The 19,833-nt window shown below is 42.3% G+C and overlaps 1 protein-coding gene across 3 annotated transcripts in view; it reads right to left on the reverse strand.

Annotated features, from left to right (window-relative positions):
• Positions 1-328: 328 nt before the first annotated feature.
• Positions 329-19,833, reverse strand: part of FBN2 (fibrillin 2) — a 260,894-nt gene continuing 241,389 nt past the window's right edge. For all 3 annotated transcript variants that reach the window (XM_034655954.1, XM_034655955.1, XM_034655956.1), the window contains 9 exons: positions 18,573-18,779; positions 17,419-17,544; positions 15,729-15,851; positions 13,530-13,646; positions 12,792-12,920; positions 10,624-10,743; positions 6,111-6,342; positions 4,779-4,950; positions 329-2,231 (listed from right to left, as the gene is read on the reverse strand). In XM_034655954.1, the coding sequence (XP_034511845.1) occupies positions 1,857-2,231; positions 4,779-4,950; positions 6,111-6,342; positions 10,624-10,743; positions 12,792-12,920; positions 13,530-13,646; positions 15,729-15,851; positions 17,419-17,544; positions 18,573-18,779 (1,601 nt within the window). In that variant the 3' untranslated portion in view covers positions 329-1,856. The remainder of the gene's footprint in view (positions 2,232-4,778; positions 4,951-6,110; positions 6,343-10,623; positions 10,744-12,791; positions 12,921-13,529; positions 13,647-15,728; positions 15,852-17,418; positions 17,545-18,572; positions 18,780-19,833) is intronic.

Consider the following 19,833-nt stretch of genomic DNA (forward strand, 5'->3'; position numbering starts at 1 on the left):
ATTGTGCCTGGCTCTCTTCTGGCACTTTTTTTTTTTTTTAAAGATTTTATTTATTTGACAGAGAGAGAGACAGCCAGCGAGAGAGAACACAAGCAGGGGGAGTGGGAGAGGAAGAAGCAGGCTCATAGCAGAAGAGCCTGATGTGGGGCTCAATCCCAGAACGCTGGGATCACGCCCTGAGCCAAAGGCAGACGCTTAACCGCTGTGCCACCCAGGCGCCCCTCTTCTGGCACTTTCATACAGGTCTCCGTGGGCAAAGCCCCCAGTGCCTCCCACCAGCGCAGTGGAGGTTGTCGTCTCACAAAACACTCAGCCAGCCGACTACCCCAAAATAAGCTTTATTGCAAGAAAAGTGTCATATTTGATACATAGACCTACAAAAACAAACAAAACCAAAAGCCATAAGTTTTTCCTCACAAACGCCTGATTACAAATTTACACTGTTTCTTTTTTTAGGTATTAAGAAAAACAAAACAAAACCCCCAAACTGGATATAACTGGTTATGAATCTTTGGTCAGCACAGGTGTGAGAGGAACAACCCGGAGCCTGCACGTGCTTTGGCCATTTCACATATGAGGTTTGGTCACTGGTCCAGGGACAGGTTCTTGGGTTGAGAAGTACGCGCGGACGTCCTTCTATTAGCACGTCCTGGTACGGAATCTTTTTAAATGACTAAAGCAAACTAAACATCAATTCATTGTACAAACATCTCTCATACACAATAGGCTATGATAAAACGAGGCATATGGTGTATAACTACAGTATTAATGAAAATTCTAAAAAAAAAAAAGGATTTAAAAAAAAAACACAACATATATTCCTCGGCTGTACTGCATGATTTGTTTGCACATATGGCAATCCTGAAACAGCTTGAACATAATAAATGCACCATGAATCTAAGACAGCACCAAACACTACAGAACGCCAGGCGTTCCTTTGCAGAGGACCGGCCGCGCCCCGGTGGCCTCCGGGGGCGCGGCCCACCCTGGGCAGGGATGAGGTGTTGTGGGGAGCACGTGTGCTTCCGTGAGGTTATACGAAGGAAATACAGTACGGTTTGGCCTGCAACGCTACTGTTCTCACGAGCAGTCAAGGTATTTTGCTACAGTGGTTGTGCTTCATCTTGGTTGCCTGGTGTGTCTGGTGATGGGGACGGTCGTCGTCACCGCGAGCTGCTCTGGCTTCGATCTCCTTTCTGAAGGATCTAATGACCGTGCCGTCCTTTACGTTACTGATTACACTGCCCTTACAGCTCTGGGAGGCTTTCTTTAAAATCATCAGATGGGTACCAGCTGGACCACTGGCAGAAAACCAAAGGAAACCTCTCTTGACTCTATTGGATTTTTAAAAAGCACCTCTAAAAGAAATAGCTCAAATTTATAAATCTAAAGAAAAACAAGTGAGTTTCCCTTTTTGTTTACATAGTTTGTTCATTTCTCCATATATTACTGCATTAAAAATAAATAAACATCTATATTTTTTTTAATTAGCAACTATAGCAAAATACCCGAAGTGTTACAGACTGCTAACAGGAAAAAAAAAGCTCACATTATTTTTGTGCATTTAGTGCCATATGCTGATCTCTTGAACATTTAGTTTTAGTTTTCTTTTAATATATTTTAAAGTGAAGTTATATAAAAAATACAGTAACCACGGTTGCCTTTGTACTCAAATCTTTGGCCATACCAGAGTCTCAATTATCCCTCCCTGTGACGGTCAACCTTCTGCAGTCTGACACAGGGAGGAAAGATACAAAAGTTGTCTTTTTTTCCCTCTTTGCAATTGGTCGTGGATTCTCGAGGCCCCTGCAGGCCGGCTGTGCCCAGCCTGGAGCCTGGAACCGAGGCTGTAAGGGTTAATAGAGCTGAATCTCCAGCCTCATTCTGAGCGCCTCTCCCAGCTCCCCTAGGAGGTAGTCATCCTCGTTGTGGTCTTCCAGTTTCTTAAGCTCCTTCTTCTTGTAGAGAGGGATGCTAGTGATTTCCAGTGTGTACGTGCCGGGCACGAGCTTCCTCTTGGCCGTGTGCAAGTAGCTGAGCCCATTTCTTTGGTGGATGCGGAAGATGCCCTCGTCGTTCCCTTGGGAGATGACATAGCGGATGTGGTTGTTTAGGGGCTCGATGGCGGGCATGAGTTCTAGGATGTGCTCCTTCGAGCCAAGGCCGGAGAGGTTGAACTTCATTCTCATGGGGCTGTCCATGTCAACGCTCTCCAGGCTGATGTGCTCAACCTGGAGAAAGAGCAGAAAAGGATGTGGGAAGAGATTGTAGGGCACACGCAGAGGACGGGGAGGGGCTTGCTGCTGGGGCTGCAGCCACAGGGGCGACTCTCTGTGCTCTCCGCCCCTGTACGCCGCGGTCAGCCGGGGGCAGAGGTCAGTGCCACAGAGCGTGGCCTGGAGATCTTTACAGCCTCTCATTCACCTGATCCAGGTCGAGTGACAGGGCTGAGCCTACAGACAGCATTCACATTTCAAACTATTTTTGATGAGTTTATGGAATAGCAAGCTTATTAATAAGAAAATTATTTAAGAAATGATTGTAATTTCTTTTTATTTTAATGATTTTTTATTATATTATGTTAGTCACCATACAGTACATCCCCGGATTCCAATGTAAAGTTCCATGATTCCTTACTTATGTACAACACCCAGTGCACCATGCAATACGTGCCCTCCTCACTACCCATTACCAGCCTATCCCATTCCCCCACCCCCCTCCCCTCTGAAGCCCTCAGTTTGTTTCTTAGAGTCCATAGTCTCTCAAGTAAGCTGTAGAAATGCAGCTCTTAGCCAACAGCAGGGATGATCCCCAGGGCAATCTACACTCTGAAGGCCTGGCTTCATTTGTAAGGCTCCCACAACCATGCATGCAGTGTGTTTACTGGGAGCCATTAGTGCAGACAGAGCGACCCGCAGAGTCCTGGGCTTGGGTTTGAATTAGGTGGTAAAAAACCAGTGGGGCAGGACCCAGATAAACCAAATCTCATTTGGTCAGAGGGGTGGGAGGTTTTAGAATGCTATTTTTTGTTTTTTTAAGATTTATTTATTTTAGAGAGGGGGAGCAGGAGTGAGCAGGGAGAGGGGCGAAGGGAGAGGGAGAGAGTATCCTGAGGCAGACTCCACGGGCTCCATCCCAGGACCCTGAGATGATGACCCCAGCCAGAATCAAGAGTCAGCCGCTTAACCACCACCCAGGTGCCCCTAGAATGCTATTTGTTAGGCAAAAATCTAAAGCTTTGAGTGGATGCCTTTAAGTAGGAACTTGGTTCTGCCAGCACATAAGTACCCGTCAGGGGGTGTCTGGGTGGCTCAGTTGGTTAAGTGTCTGACTCTTGATTTCGGCTCGGGCCGTGATCTTGGAGTCATGAGATCGAGCCCTGCACTGGGCTCCATGCTCCACTGGAGTCCACTTGAAATTCTGTCTCTCCCTAGCTCTCTGTCCCTCCACCCACTTGTATGTGCACTCTCTCTCATTCATGGATAGATACATACATACATAAATAAAATCTTTAAAAAAAAGTGCCCATCAGTGATCAGACAGAACCCTGTCCCCAGTATCACAGTGGGAAGGTTTCATAAGCAAAATTTCTGGATTTGTTGTCAGGGGTACTTGATGGATATCTAAATCGCCATGGTTAAACAGCAGTTAGTACGTCAGTCAACTTAAGGTAAATCTAATACTGGCCTGCTTATTATTATAAAGTAGAACCATAGACATTTTGGCTAGAGAAATCTAGCCTTACAGATCAGAAAAGTTTCAGAGGCCCAGAAAATGAAGCAAGTCACCCAACCCACACAGCCAGTTAGTTGTTGCCTAGGGTTTTTTTGGTGGGGGAATTCTGCAATAATGTTAACTCAAGAGGGAGGTACCACCCTGATCTTTGGGAAAACCACCACCATCTTTGGATACCAGGTATTACTTGGGGACATTTACTAATGTCAGCCAATGTTCCAGGCACTTCACAGTGTCAACTCGATTTTCTTGTCAGCCTTCAAAGTATCTTTTTTCGTTTGTTTGTTTTTTTAAAGTAGGCCCAGCTGGAAGCCCAACTGGGTTTAAACTCACAACCCTGAGATCAAGGCCTGAGCTTCAATGAAAAGTCAGACACTTAACCAAGTGAGCCACCCAGGCGCACCCCAAGGTAAGTATTTTTATCCCCATTTTACAGGTGAAGAAATTGAGGTAGAGACAGGTTAAGTGTACATGCCCCATGTGACACGGGTAATGAGCAGGGACGGTCAGGGAACATTCAGAACCACATAGTCATGGTCCTCCCTTTTAACTACTCAGTTAAATGCCATCAACAGCAAAGAACCACCAGCAGGCTGTTCAGATCTCCAGTTCCTTACAAACACACTTGGAGATAATTTTTTTATGGAAGGAACACTTATGTTACAACCATCACAGAATATGAGAGCTAGTTGGCTTGTCTAGTGAAAATTTAAATCAGCCTAGTGCTACAGTTGTTTAAAACACAACTGGACAAATTTGAAATAACTTGTTTTTTTGAATCATTTCAAAACTGCTATTTCCTAGATGGCCACCGTTTCTTTCTCTGGCACAAATCAAAAACAAAAACATAGGATCTGAAACCATGAATCTTAAAGTGTTTTTCCCCCAGTCCTTGTGTTCTGAGCTAATAATGCCATTCATTGTAACGTGTCTCTGCCATATGGTGTCTGTGAATTTAGTTATAACATCACAAGAAAGCTTTAAGTTTGCTGTGGCTGAAGCCTATGTAAATCCTGTGACGGGACAGAGCGAGCTGTACTCACAGCAGTGGGTTCGGGTTCCCCAACACTTCTCTTCCGTCTGCTGTCTTTCTTAGAGTAGCCGTTGATTTTACACTCATAGCATGCTTCCGGGGACAGAGCATTTTCCTCGTCGACCTCTGCATCCAGGGACAGGTACTGCCCTTTGTTAAATCCCATTCCTGAGACACAGTGGCTATGTGCAACAAGAAGCAAGGCATGGTTAGACTTCACCATTAACCGTGACCACAGTTTTCCAATGGTAGAGCAGAGACTTTTCAGAGACAAGAAACCACCAAAGCAAACTGCAAGCTCACGAACATGAAAGCCTAATACTCTTGGTGACTCTTTCCTCCAACACTTAATGCATGAGGTTCTTCCTCATTCTGAACCTCAAAATTCTTCTGACAGTGAGCTCCAGGCTTCTCCAATTTTCAATGCTAATTAGACTGGAGCACTCAGGTGTAGTTAAATCAGGAAGGTAAAAAAAAAAATTATGAAATTCCAAAGAGAACGTTAAGGGAGTTTCTGTTGCTTTATAAGGTGGAGGCCTGTGCTTGCTGCTCTTGAGAAAGCTCTCTGCTTGAACACTTGAGACTTCTGAGCTCCCGTTGTGGGCAGTCAGAGTCACTGAGTTGGCTCTAAAGGATATCTGTCTGGACCAAGACTTTGGTTATTAGGTACCAGTGGTAGACAGAGCAGTCCCCACCCCTTGATGCCTGACTCACTCACTGCTCCTTCCGGGGAAGGTGACCCTGACCGACTCGTCCGCTCCCATCTTTGGTGCTGTGAGAGCCAGCTGCCTGCATGCAAGGATGCAGGCAGCCAAGAGGACTTGCGACGGCTCACTTGGGAGAGGGCCATTCGCTGGAAAGAACCCAGCCTCGTGGAGACGGTGCCACAGGAACCAGGCACCTCCTCTCTGTGCAGTATAAAGCCAGGTGACCAAAGGGAGGGACAGACTCCTTCCTTAGGGAACACTGGGCAAGCACTTGCCTAAATTCATAGAGAAATCTGGGGCGCAGCCATTTCTACTTGTACCTTATAACCCAGGTGTCATTGACAACATGGGAGCACCACTTTTAAGCATTTACTTGTCTCTGGCCTTGAGGGATCTGACTGAATCAGTTCAGGCTGTTCCGAGGGGCAAGGGAGTGCTACCTGTATAAGGGGAAGGAGGCAAGGAGGCGATCCTGCTGCACTGATCTAACCCAGGTACCTTCCTGGTGGCACTTCTTCCCAGACCCTAAGTCCTCTGAGCAGTGCTTTTGCCTCCTGGGCTCCGACCACCGTTCACTTCCCTGCAGCGCCAGGACCACGCCTGCTTCCCTGTGTGCGAGGCGGGGGCGGCCTTACCCCTGTCCCACTCTGTAGTACCCGGGGGGGCAGCCGCACAGGTAGCCCCCTTCCGTGTTGGAGCAGCCGTAACTGCACGGGTTCTTGGAGGACGAGCACTCGTTGACGTCGTGGCAGGCACTGGAGAACTGGTCGAAGGAGAATCCCGAGGGGCAGACGCACTTGTAACCGCCCAGTGTGTTGTAGCAGGAGGCAGAGCCGCAGGCGCTGGGCTTGGAGCATTCATTTTCATCTGGGGGACAGAGGAAGAAACTCTTACATGGGGGGAGGGGGGCCATGTATGCAGAGGCCGAGTCTCACGGTGGTGACAGTTTTATGGGGAATATCTCTAGAACTATATTTAGAAAATGTTTATTCTGATGGCTGATTGGCAAAAGCACATAAAAGTAGAAAACAAAAACCGAAACACCAAAATACCAAACCCCAGCAAATCCGCCTAAATCATGGCTTTAAAAAAGCCGTGCCCTACCCTTTTATATTTTCTGTTTGTGCTGTTGCTCAGTATGATGGTGGCCCTTGGGGACAGACATTTGTAGTCTCTCTACTGAATAACTCTTTTATTCTTTGCACCAAAGGTTATTTCAAAAGCCTGAATCTCAGATCCGTGGAGCTAGAAAGTAGATTACTAGTTTCCAGGGGCTTCAAGGAGGGAGAAATGGAGAATGACTTCTTGTGGGTATGGAGTTTCTTTCTGGGGCAGTGAAAATGTGGCGGTGATGGCTGCAAACTCATGTGACAATATACTAATCATCACTGAATTGCATGCATTTTGAAAAGATGAATTTTATCGTATGTGAATTCCGTCTCAATTAAAAAAAAAAAACCCGTATCTGTGTACACATATATTCTCCCAGCAATTCTCAAATTCATTCTATATGGGGAGAAAATATGTAGAAACATTTAAATATTCTGAATTAAAATAACTGAAAGAAGCATTATCTAATGGGCTCCCTTGACCCAAAGGTCCAGGATGCTTTTAGCTACTCGAGAACCCATAAGGTGCAGAGTGTGTCTTCCGAGAGAGGTTTGCACCCAGCCATCAGCTGACACAGGTTTTACTCGTTGAATAACTAACCTGCCGCTGTAAATTCCTGCCTGCATGATAATGATAGGTTATACTTTCACTTGCTCTTATTTTTTACAAAACCAGAGCCCGACTGTGCTTTTAACTTTGGAGATAACAATTTTGCTCTTAACTGTCTGCTTGATATATTAGCATGTGGCTTGACTCCTTTGGGCTTTATTGTAATCCACATTTCACCCTGGGCACAAGTCACATATGCTCCGTGGAATTCTTTCTGATTCTTGTGACTCCCCTGGAGCCCAGTGCGCCTGTTTACCTAGCATGTGACAGGTTTATGTTTCAGCCCCCGTGGGGAAATGGCCTGTGTGTACGTAGACGACGCAGCAGCTGGAGGGAAGCGCCCGTCTGCAGCCGTGCAGCGTGATGGTGGAGGATGCAGACTGAGCCTCTGAGCTGCGCGGCTGCCGAGGCCTCTCACACGGGAAATGTGACAAATGTGACGTCGTTGAGTCTGGCTCCCAGGTTACTGAGAGGGCGGGTATGCTGAGGCAACTTCTGTGCCATGACTACAGTTTCAGAATTGAATTAGGCCAACAAATAGAGAATTCTGGGTATAAAACCTACAATGATTAATTTGTGCAAGTTCTCAGCCTTCACTTCATGGGGAGAAAGTATTTAAATGAATTCTTAATCACTAGGCTGCCTATGCCATAGACATAACTGCTGTTTTATTTCTAAATCCAAAAAAGACTTGGCATACTGCCACAAAGGCTTATCTGCTCTAACCGTTAACTCTGACATTTATATCCAGGATTTCTCTCATAACAGAGAATGTGAATTAGGTTATAATTTAACAAAATTATAGATCCTGCTATGAATATAGTATTAGACATTGTGTTAGGTAGAAAAATTATCAGGCAAAACCAATTAATTGAGTAAATGGCACTTACATACTACTGACAAGAACATTTAAAAATAAGTAATGTTTTTGAAAGTACCATGATATACCTCATAGTTGTATGTCACAAATGTACATTGTGCTATATTTTTATGGATTTAGGTCATCTCACTTTGAAAATATGTTCATGCTTGATACATACTTTGAGCTGACTCATGCTTCACTAAGCTGTGTTCAAATTATTTTGAAGTGACCACAGAAGCAAACGGAAGTTAGTGAACACTAAAAACCCAAAACTTCACTAATACATAATTTTTCTTCATATCCAAAGGTTAACACTTTTCAATTATGAATAATTATAATGTTTGTAAACATCTAAGAAACTGTACAGTCTACGTACCAGAATGTTATAAATGTTCCCTGGCAAGTGACTGGAAATACTTTCAAGTATTCATTTGAATTAAAACCTATTTTCAGTATTAACTGACAGAACTGTCATTTCCCTTAAGTTGGCAGTAGTATTAACAACGTAATATTATTTAAATTATCTGATGCGTTGATTCTGAACACTTTTGTCCATTACTAAGAGAATCCAGATAAATCTGAAATAGTTCATTCTGCATTTCCTCCCTCAATCATAGGAAATGACTAATGATATTCACATAGGCAGTAACAGATAAAAATTTGTGGTCTTTCAATTTGCATTTTATCATATTTCTTGTTCTTTTGAAAACTCGTTGCTTTTATTATTTCCTGATGGTTTGTTTAATTCTATCCCTGCCATATAGTTGGGTTAAAATTCCAACTGGAATTATGTGGATTCAGAGCAAGGAAGTCAGCAATTAAAGTAGGGACCAGCTAGATTCCTCAGCCCTGCATGGACGACTCTAGAACCTTTCAAAATAAATCCCGGCTGTTAAACTGTGCGAGCTGCTGTGGGGTGACTGCCTTGCTGACGTGCCCACTCAGAGAATTCCCCCAAAGGGGAATTAGGATGTACCATACAGCCTTGATTTTGAAGTCAGACCAACTTAGTGAAAACTGGTACAGCTATTTTTGCACTCCATGTTTATAGGCAGAAGCTTCAGAAAACTTAAAAACTTGGAAACAGATAATACTCCATATGCACTCTTTTTTATACTTAGGATCAGTTTAAAGATGAGAATCCTATTTAAAAAGCTGACACCTATGAAATATTAGAAGATCACCCTTTTGCCTTAAGATCCACAGAATTAACCAAGAAGTCCATGTTATTTATGAGACCCTCCACTTTTAGTAAGCAAAGCAATATAATCATTTTAAACTGTTTTAACAGCTGACTACAAATGCACTGTTCTCTATATTCTGAAGAGCGTGCCTATACTTTACCTCTGTTTATAAATCAATCAGGACATGATGACTCAGCATTTTTATGTGTGTGTGAAGAGAAAAAGAAGTAAACTTATGAAATCATTTTGATTGACTGCCTGACTCATCATTTTGATAATCCTTGGACACTCTGTCCGTAACTCCTTGATCACGAGTGGTTTTTGCATTTCCCTGCCCGAGTGTCTATTTGTGGGCTGACAAAGCATCTGTCTCTGGCCTTGCACAAGACCAGAGCATCTCTGTGACTTTCCCCAAGTTGGCTTCCCTTCTTTGAAATTCGTCTTGATTTTCTCTTCTCAATTCACTAAACTGTCGTTAGAAATTTCTTTTGAGAAGACCACAAAGGATAAAATCAGATTAATTTATCGAGTGGATGCCCATGGTGAAATAGAGGGTAACTGAAATCCCTGTAGAGGCGCAGGCAAGCCCCCGCTGGCTCCCAGCGGGACCACTGCTCCCCTTCGGGCTCAGCCGTGCGAGCATCTGATGTCCAAGTGTGTCGGACGGCAGCTCCACGAAGTGCATTCAGATGGAGCCAAGCAATCAGGCCTCTGCTAAGTAAATCAGCTGGCTATTCAAGTACAGAATAATGTTCTCTTTGATCAGTCTCTCCTTAAAAGGAGAGTCTCCATTGACTATTATCAATGCCAGGACTATTATCAACGCCAGGATATTTATTTTACAAACACTTTTGTCTGGAGACAAATTCAACAGAATTAGCTGTGACTAGGTACTTTTTTCTACCTTCAAATACTTAACCTTCTTCACTAAATCTGTGCAACTGTAAAGCACAGATGACGGTCCTTATTAAGCTGATCTGAATTCATTTAGATTTATATGAGGGAGATGGATGGGCAATTCTTCAACCCCAAATCTAAAGTTATGAAAGTCATCATGAAAATCCCCTGACCTTGGCAGGTGAAGATGATGAATCTTGACACCATCTTCAGAAAGTTAAAATTACATCTAGTAGAAAATTATAATTATGAAGCTCGAGTTGAGTTACCTTTTAGGTACTTAAAACAACATTTTTATTCTGGATATTTTCAAACATACACAAGTAGAGACACTAGTGTCACAGATCCCCATGCATCCGTCCACAGGACTGGTGTTAAAGTCCTAGGACTCAAAGGCTACACTGAAACACCAACCTTTGTTCATTTTACACAAAGATACTTTAAGAGGTAAGAAAAGCAGATGCTATGTAACAAGTGAGAACTCACCGACACACTGATTCCACTGGTAATGCTGAATATACCCCTGAGGGCAGCCACACCTGTAGCCTCCCAGGATGTTCTGGCAGCCATGTTGGCACCTGTGGTTTCCATCACATTCATCCACATCTGCAAAAACAATCCCGGCAGGATATTTATGCACCCTTTCCTCTATTGTTCTTAAATGTACTCCAAACGCAACCTGGGTTAGCTACTATCAGGGGAACTAATAAACAAGACACACACAGAGGCTGGGAGTTTTTCCAAGTCACGAGGTTCTTAGCGGTGATACAAAGAATGGTTCTGAGATAAGAATCCACCTTATTCTATATATTTTTTTTTAAGATTTATTTGAGAGGCGGGGGAGGGTCAGAGGGAGAGGGAGAAAGAATCTCAAGCAGATGTCCTGCTGAGTATGAAGCCCAACTTGGGGTTCAATCTTACGACCCTGGGATTGCAACCTAAGCCGAAACCGAGAGCCAACGCTTAACCGACTGAGCCACCCAGGCACCCTTATACTGTCCACCAGTCCATCCCCTGTCAATTCATGAAATAACAACTTCAGCAAATTACCAACAGCAACCACAAATATTATACATTTTGGATGGATTAAGTGGATATGGTGTGATTTATTTGGTAGGTGATATAAATATATTTGCATTATATATTCCAATAGATTAAAAAGTGATTCGTACATTTAATCCTCATGTTTGAGGGGGGCACGTGAGTGGCATGCTAGTTAAGTGTCTGACTCTTGGTTTTGGCTCAGGTTGTGATCCCAGGGTCATGAGATCGAGCCCCGCATGGGGTTCCGTGCTCAGGGCAGAGGTGGCTTGAAATTCTCTCTCCCTCTCCCTTTGTCCCTCCCACTCATGCTGTCTCAAAAATAAATAAATAAATCTTAAAAAAATAAAATCCTGTTTGGGAGGATGCAAGCACTACAGAGATACCTTAAAAAGTATAACTGTTTTGCATGCAAAAATTTTTATTACCATTCGAGATTAATTAGACGCAAAATTTAAGTACTTAAATATGTTATTTTTAGATATGATGTGGAATTATTACAACATATGGAATTTCTTTGTCCATACATGCATACTCTTTTGGAATGACAACTGAGGCTTTGAAATCTACCCATAAAGAGTAAAATAAAATTGGCATGTTTGATGTGTGTATAACAAATTTATATGGCTAATTAATACATGGTATCTTACGTGGATGGTCTCAGGCTGAACTCACACGTGGCAAGCAGCTGTGTGTTCAGACTTTAAAAGTTTCAGTGACTTGAAATATAAAATGTTAAAATGGAAACCTTTAAAACTGAATTTTTCTTGGCTACAAATTAGATTTATAAATGTCTTATACTTCTTATAAAGAGTATATTAAAAACAATATATTTCTAGAAGTCAGAATCACAAATTTCTAAGAATAATAAAGGGGGACTAAACACAATGAAGACTTAAATTGCAATAGTTTATAAACAGAGAGGGGACGCACATAATAGTCTTATAATCTCTGGCGTGGGGACTTTGTACAAGATACCAATTCTTCTACATTAGCCCTTGCAGTGGAAACACTGGAGAACAGAAGAATATTTTGTTGAGTACAGACAGATTCTTATTTTATTCCCAGTTAAATATTTCCTTGGACTTTATAGGAAATACCTATTGTATTGGCTTGATAGAAAATGCCCATCATAGAGAAGAGAGTGAATAAGGGAGTTTCAGAACAAATAAGATGGAAATAGCCATCGCTTTCCCGTGCTTTTCATATATTTTACAATTCTCTTTGATAATTGTTTCTTTTCTTACACTTTCACATATTTAGTTATCATGAAACAAAAACCCATTTTTTTTCTGATTTGTACACTATTGTATGCCATATGAGCTACAGAATTACAGAATTCCTTTTGCTATTTTTTTTTTTTAGATCAGTAATTAGGTAAAGACTCCAGTTACTTTAAAAGCCAGTTCATATAGGATTTTTGTTCTATCCCACTGAAGTTTTCCTCTGCCCCCCAAATGGTATATGAAAATCTATGAGCGAAAACCAATTGCCGAGTTCTATTTTGTTAAATCCTTTTTTCCTTTTGAGATGATCTCATTTCCCATTTAGTGGCTTGGAAGTTAAAATAGTTTGCTATATTCAATTAAGGACTTTTTAGCAAATAAACTCACCTTCACAGTTTAGTCCAGTGGCATCGAGAGAGAACCCTCTTTGGCATTCGCAGCTGAAACTTCCAGGCGTGTTCTGACAGATTCCCTTTGCTCCACAGAGTGAAGGCTGAGACCCACATTCATTGTTGTCTAGCAAAGCAGGAAGGAGGAATGTCAAGCTTCCGAGTCATCACATGACTCAGATTTCACTACATGAAGTGAAAAGTGAGGCATGAAAGCCTAAGTTCAATATGTGAAAACTTGAGGCAAATGTATGCCACGATTCACTGTCAGGTTAGAGGCAAAAGTGGCAAGAAAAATAATATTTCAAGAGAAGTGACATTAGAGACTATCTGGGGTCAACTGAGTACATGGTTTTTTATGAAGCAGACTCAAAGTCTCTTAACCTTTGTCTTCTAACATGACATAACCTACCATGTCCATTAGCACATTCTAAAAATCACAATGAGCCTTTATTCATATTTAGTCTGAACATATATGATTATATTTCCAATGCAACGTAACGGTCCTGTTTGGAGTATGCCTACTGTGCATGTGCTTGGACCTTATACAGTTGTTCCTCTGGATTTTTCTTAGAGAAAAAACACCTACATTATTATCAACAGCTCCAGACCAGTCATTATGCCATACTGGTTCCAAATGTCGGTATGGAGCCATTCAATATTCTGCCATTTCGAGTACACTTTTTATGCATCTACCCACAGTTTGCAAGCCCTCCCATGTGCAGGTGGGTCTCACCGATGCAGGCCGTGTGGTGCTGCGTGAAACCAGGTGGGCATTTACAGGTAAAGCCTCCCAGCGTGTTGGCACACAGGAACTGGCAGTTGTGCTGTTTGGTCTGACATTCATCAAGGTCTGAGGTGAAAGAGAAGCCAGTGAAAATGGGTGCAGTTGCCTGGCTCTGCGTCCCCGCCCAGGAAGCCACAGGATGCGGGCGTGTTCTACGCGGGAGCACTTTGTCTAGGGCTCTGCCGGAAGCTGCTCAGACTCCCACACGCCTATGGCGAGCAGTTTCTTCTCCCGCTTTGGCAGCATCGGTACTGCGGTATTGGGTGGCTACGCTGATACGTGACACAGAGTTCTCTTAAAATAGAAACCGAATGGGTGAGTCACGGTGGTTTCCATGAATTATTCTCAAGGTGAGTATCCCAAGGTTCTAATTCTTGCATTTAGTGCACAGTGTAGTACATGGCTGGTCACTTATTCCTCTTAAGGGTGGGGGGCAGTTAAGTAAAAATAAAACAGAAGCTGGAAACTGGTGAAGGTCTGACAACAAGCACTGAGCCAGGCTCTGAGGATCCAAAGGAACACAGCATCATGAAGACCAGAGGAAGCAAAATTACAGCATCTGTAGTTCTGGTCATAAATGGAACTTATATTTGGACTATCCTAATAGAAAACTCGAAATGTGAATTCAGTTAGCTTAAAACTTAATATGGGAGAATATATTTAAATAAATGTGCAAGCACTATAAGATGTACATAACACTAATTCATGATTTTAAAGCTTAATAAACATATACACTCATAACATTTAAAGCTTAATAAACATATACACTCATAACATTTGCACTCATAACAGCATGCAAAATTAAACTGACTCACAACGGTTCGCTATATAGATCCAAGAGAACGGTACTATAAGATGTACATAACACTAATTCATGATTTTAAAGCTTAATAAACATATACACATAACATTTAAAGCTTAATAAACATATACACTCATAACATTTGCACTCATAACAGCATGCAAAATTAAACTGACTCACAACGGTTCGCTATATAGATCCAAGAGAACGGTACTATAAGATGTACATAACACTAATTCATGATTTTAAAGCTTAATAAACATATACACTCATAACATTTAAAGCTTAATAAACATATACACTCATAACATTTGCACTCATAACAGCATGCAAAATTAAACTGACTCACAACGGTTCGCTATATAGATCCAAGAGAACGGTACTATAAGATGTACATAACACTAATTCATGATTTTAAAGCTTAATAAACATATACACTCATAACATTTAAAGCTTAATAAACATATACACTCATAACATTTGCACTCATAACAGCATGCAAAATTAAACTGACTCACAACGGTTCGCTATATAGATCCAAGAGAACGGTACTATAAGATGTACATAACCACTAATTCATGATTTTAAAGCTTAATAAACATATACACTCATAACATTTAAAGCTTAATAAACATATACACTCATAACATTTGCACTCATAACAACATGCAAAATTAAACTGACTCACAACGGTTCGCTATATAGATCCAAGAGAACGGTACTGCTTGCTGTAATAATAATTATTATTATTATTGGGTATTCCTTGGAAATAAAACTGCATCTTCTTAAGAATAACCTGTATGTCAAACATTTAGTTAGACAGGAATTTCCTCAATCCAGTCATTTCATACGGTGAGGTTGACAATAAAGCTGAATATATGAGATAGCACTGGAGCTATAGTAATTGTCTAATTTAGCTTGAGAATCACTTTTAATACTACCTGTGCAAAAAAAAAAAATTCACTCATTCATTTTCAATCTTCTGCAGTAAATGTGTAATAAAGATAGTTGGGAGGAAATAAAATCCTAGCTAAGCAGCAAAAGCAATCTTATTTCAGTTGTTTTGATCTCTTCCCTCACCAACATTTTTTGTTTTATTTAATTTCATTTAATTATCAGTTTGTGTGGTCTGCTATATAAGAAGCAAACAGCTGTCATTTGGGCCTTAATTCTCCCTGCCTCCTACCATGTGTCCTCCGGTAGAATTTTCTGTAAATGGTCAAGTGGTCACTAGGAATATGTGCTTTAATGAGGGCAGTGCAGGTGGAGGGGTCGCTGACTCGCTGAATTTGGATGCGCAAGGAGGGAGACACGAGGGTCAGGAATACCGGAGATGCCCCCCTCACCTTTGCACGTCTTTCCATCCTCTTGCAGGACGTAGCCCCGAGGACAGGAGCACTGGTAAGTCCCCTCAGTGTTCTTGCAGATGAAGTTGCATGGTTTCGGGGATTGGGAACATTCATCAAGATCTAAATGAAAGTGATGTCAAGATTAAATTCTTAGTTTAAAGGAATCACTGGTCTCTTTCCTCCCTCCATGTTCTTACTTCATCTTTTTCCTTTCCACTTCGACTTAAAAATGAAAAAACAGCCAGGGAGAAATGACACACAGAAGTTTTCTCGAAAGTAACATACTGGTTTACTTTCTGTAAATCAATCTATGGTTCTTGGATACATGCAATACCTGGACCAGGGGCGAAAAACCCCACTGCATTCTGTAGATGTATGTACTCTGTTTACAGTTTGACGACCATTCTCTTAAAACTAAGAGTTTCTTTCTTCTGACATACGGATCTGCAAGACGTTCTCTTAAACTGAGCTGAAATGCCGAGCACCATGGGGTCCCACAGGCTTGCCGCCCATGAGTCAGGCCCACGCTGCTCCCGGGCTGGCAGCTGGACCGCACACACACTGTCAGCAGGCTCTCTTGCCCTCTGTCTTCGTCTGGTCTTTATTTCCCTCCACTCCCTCCCTGCAAGATGGCTCGGGGTTTTAAGTCACTGGATCAGAGGCCACGAGCGCCTTTCAAACCAGCCCTCTGCACGCAGCTTTCTCCTTGCAGGGTTCAGTAATGTCTCCCTCTTTTCCCCAGCACACGGCACTGTGCCTCGTAGATTTTACACACTCTGCTCACATCCTGAGGCAAAACAACCCTCCTGAAGTCGTCCTCCTTTGAACGTGCTACCTCTTTTCTGCTAGGACTGATGGACAGCAAACCATCTCTATTTCCTCGTCAAACACACTGATGGCCGCCGCTAGAATGCCGGAAGCACGTCATCAGTAGCCTGTTCTCAAGGACTCTCATGCCCAACCAAGACAGTCAAATGCTTACTAAGGGTCAGTTTGGTTTTTCTGAACCTTTTCATGCCAGGTGTGTTTATTAAAATAGGTACTTTAATGGAATATCATGCAAGTTGATTAAATATGGAGGAGAAGAGACTTTTTTTCTTCAATGAAAACTAAGTCAAATGCTTTGGAAAGACTCATTAGACGCAAGCCCCCCACTCCCTGCCCTCAATTGGTATAGAATGGTGGGGGTGAGACCATAAGAAATTAAATTAGAAAAAGAGATAGTAAAAATGTAGAAGGATTCTGTCCTGACACTGCTTTGAAACTGCAAATTTTACATGAGGCTTCATTCGTATATTTTATGCAAAAAAGCAGCAAAGAGGAACAGGCAAAAAGCACTCTCTACATGTGCTAACACATGGGCTCATCGTCAGAAGCCCTCTTCTTTCATCAAGAGACTGACAAACGAAGGTGCACTTATAATTTTAAATTAAAGTATAAAATGGTGGAATAATATTTTTTATAGTTTTTATGCTTCCCGACCGAACACTTTCTGATGAACTGTTCTATGTCCTACATTACTGGACAAGGACAACTACTGTGATATCAGGAACCACAGTCCTGAAACGAACGGCGTGACTGCATAAAAGGTACATTGCAATGTTCCACGGTAAACCTACGGCGTTGCCAGCAAGGACTCCAGGAAGCAGGAGTTGGCCACCCCCAGACGTGCAGACCCACGCCTCACCCACACACGAGGTGCCGCTGATGTCCGTCGTGTAGCCAGCCTTGCAGAAGCACCGGAACGAGCCCATGGTATTGATGCACTGACCGTTGGTGCAGAGGTCTGGCATCACCTTACACTCATCAATATCTGTGGGCGAGAAAGAAAACCCCAAATAAAAACGAACACACACGTTAACATACATATATATGCGAGGACAGGACTGGTGAGAACGTAAGAGAAACGAAGGGACTGACACAAAGTAACTAGCAACCGACATTCACAACAGCGCTCGGGCACCTCTTCGTCAGGCCGGCGAACGGCAACACGGAAGGGAAAGAACAGTCTGAAGGGATTGGAAGAGGTCCATAAGTGGAGGCTCTGTTGAAACCCCTGCTTCAGTCTACTCATTTTTAAATCTAAGTATGAATGATTTTGGCAGGGTGTAGAAAGCTACCTCTCTGACATCCCACTAATCTGGGATTTGGCAATTTCCCACGCACGCCTGGCCCTCACCGCTACACTTGGATTAGACTCTCTGAAGAAAGGGTTTCATGAGCGGAGTAATCGGGCTCAGGGCCAACAGTCTGTACACTAATAGAAGAAAATGTTATTTTATCGGGTGGTTGTATCCCCCCCCCCAAAAAAAAAATGGAAACAAAGAGGCTAGAATCATCTCTAAGGTCACAGCCTTTAGACATAAACTCCTTAAATGAGGAGTGGACTCAGGGAGAAAAAAAAACCTGGAAACAACTAACCAACTCCGAGACTTGCTGGTTTGTAAATATGTTGCAAACAGACTGTGTAATTGTGCACACTCAAATAAGCAACACTTTACTTAAATAAAGCAGATATAGTCCCGGGGTTACAGACATGGCCGTTGGGGTCAGACAGGTATGTTCCACTCCAGGGTCCATCCCTTAGAAAGGGTGTGATCTCAAGAAAATTACTTATTTTTACCTAAGCTTCATGCCTCAGTTTCCCAATAAATTCTACTCTTAGATTCAGTATGAAGATTACATCTTTTAACTCTCTCAATCATTAGCAAAAAACATATACAAACACATATACATATAAACATTTTAGCCATTCTATCATTTTTTCACTTTTCCTTCAAATTAATCTGAATTAATGTTCACTGCCTTGACAATGTGCATGACTTTTCCTCAGCTCCTCACCTCTTCCATCGGTGGTGTATCCTGGGCCATGAGGACATATCTTTTTGTACTGGGCGGTTCCGGGAAGCGGGCAAAGCTCACACTGGTGCCCCCAGCCTCGCCCCCCATCACAGCAGCATTCGGACTTCGTGACAAGATTGCGGCTGCTGGACGCCATCTGACACATCGTCTGCAGCACCTCGGCAAAGCAGAGTCCCTGTCGATTGTCTGAAATAACAATGTCGGTGAGAAGCATCAGTGACATGGAACGGACACTTCATCCTCATTGTCAGATAAAAGAGGACAATATTTTTCTTCCCGGCACAAACTTTTTCAAAGGTAAGTATTCTTCCCAATGAACAGACACCATGCTTCAGACAGCTTCACAGCCTCAAAGGTGCTGGGGAAGAAATCCACAGTGTGTTGTTTTACTACAGTTTACTAATTTCAACAGAAAGTGAGATTATGCTTAGGAAAGAGATTTTTCTTCAACCCATCAGCAACTAACTGACAGTAAACTACCATTCCCGTAAAACACACACAAAAACCCCGAAATTAGATTATTTCCCTTTATTTTTAAAGATTTTATTTATGTATTTATGTATTTATGTATTTATTTATTTGTCAGGGAGAGGGAGAGCGCACGTGAGCAGGAGCAGGGGAGCGGCAGGCAGAGGGAGAGGGAGAGGCAGGCTCCCCGTGGAGCAGGGAGCCGGACACGGGGCTTGATCACAGGACCCTGGGATCATGACCTGAGTCCTGAGCCAGAGCAGACACTTAACCCACTCAGCCACCCAGGCGTCCCAAATTATTTTCCTTTAAATAAGCAAATGAGTACCAGGATTTGATTTTGAAAACTAAATCCTGGATGATGTTACAATCTTGGTACATATTCAAACCGGTCTCATCTTTTCTGCATCTACAAGCGTGTTCAAACATTCGGATGAAGCAGATTTTTTTCCCTGTAGTATAAATAAAGGAATTTCTCTGCTATTAATAGGCAAATAAATCTATAACATGGTTTTATGAACCATTCTTGTGAAACCTTAATATATGAACAGAGAAGTACATTACGGTATGTAAGCTGTCTCTTCTATTGCCAGAAGGATTGGTGGTTAGTAAGGGTCTGGACTGAAGACATGAGGAAAACAAAATTTATTTTCTTGACTAACAATTTCCTAGGATTTAATGCAATGACATCATTTGGAGAAAAGTTGATACAGCTGAAACACGCTGTTTTTATATCCGATCAAGTGATGAGTGCTCTTATTTCTCTGTTTGC

Source organism: Ailuropoda melanoleuca, chromosome 3, assembly GCF_002007445.2.
Source record: "Ailuropoda melanoleuca isolate Jingjing chromosome 3, ASM200744v2, whole genome shotgun sequence".
NCBI lineage: Eukaryota > Metazoa > Chordata > Mammalia > Carnivora > Ursidae > Ailuropoda > Ailuropoda melanoleuca.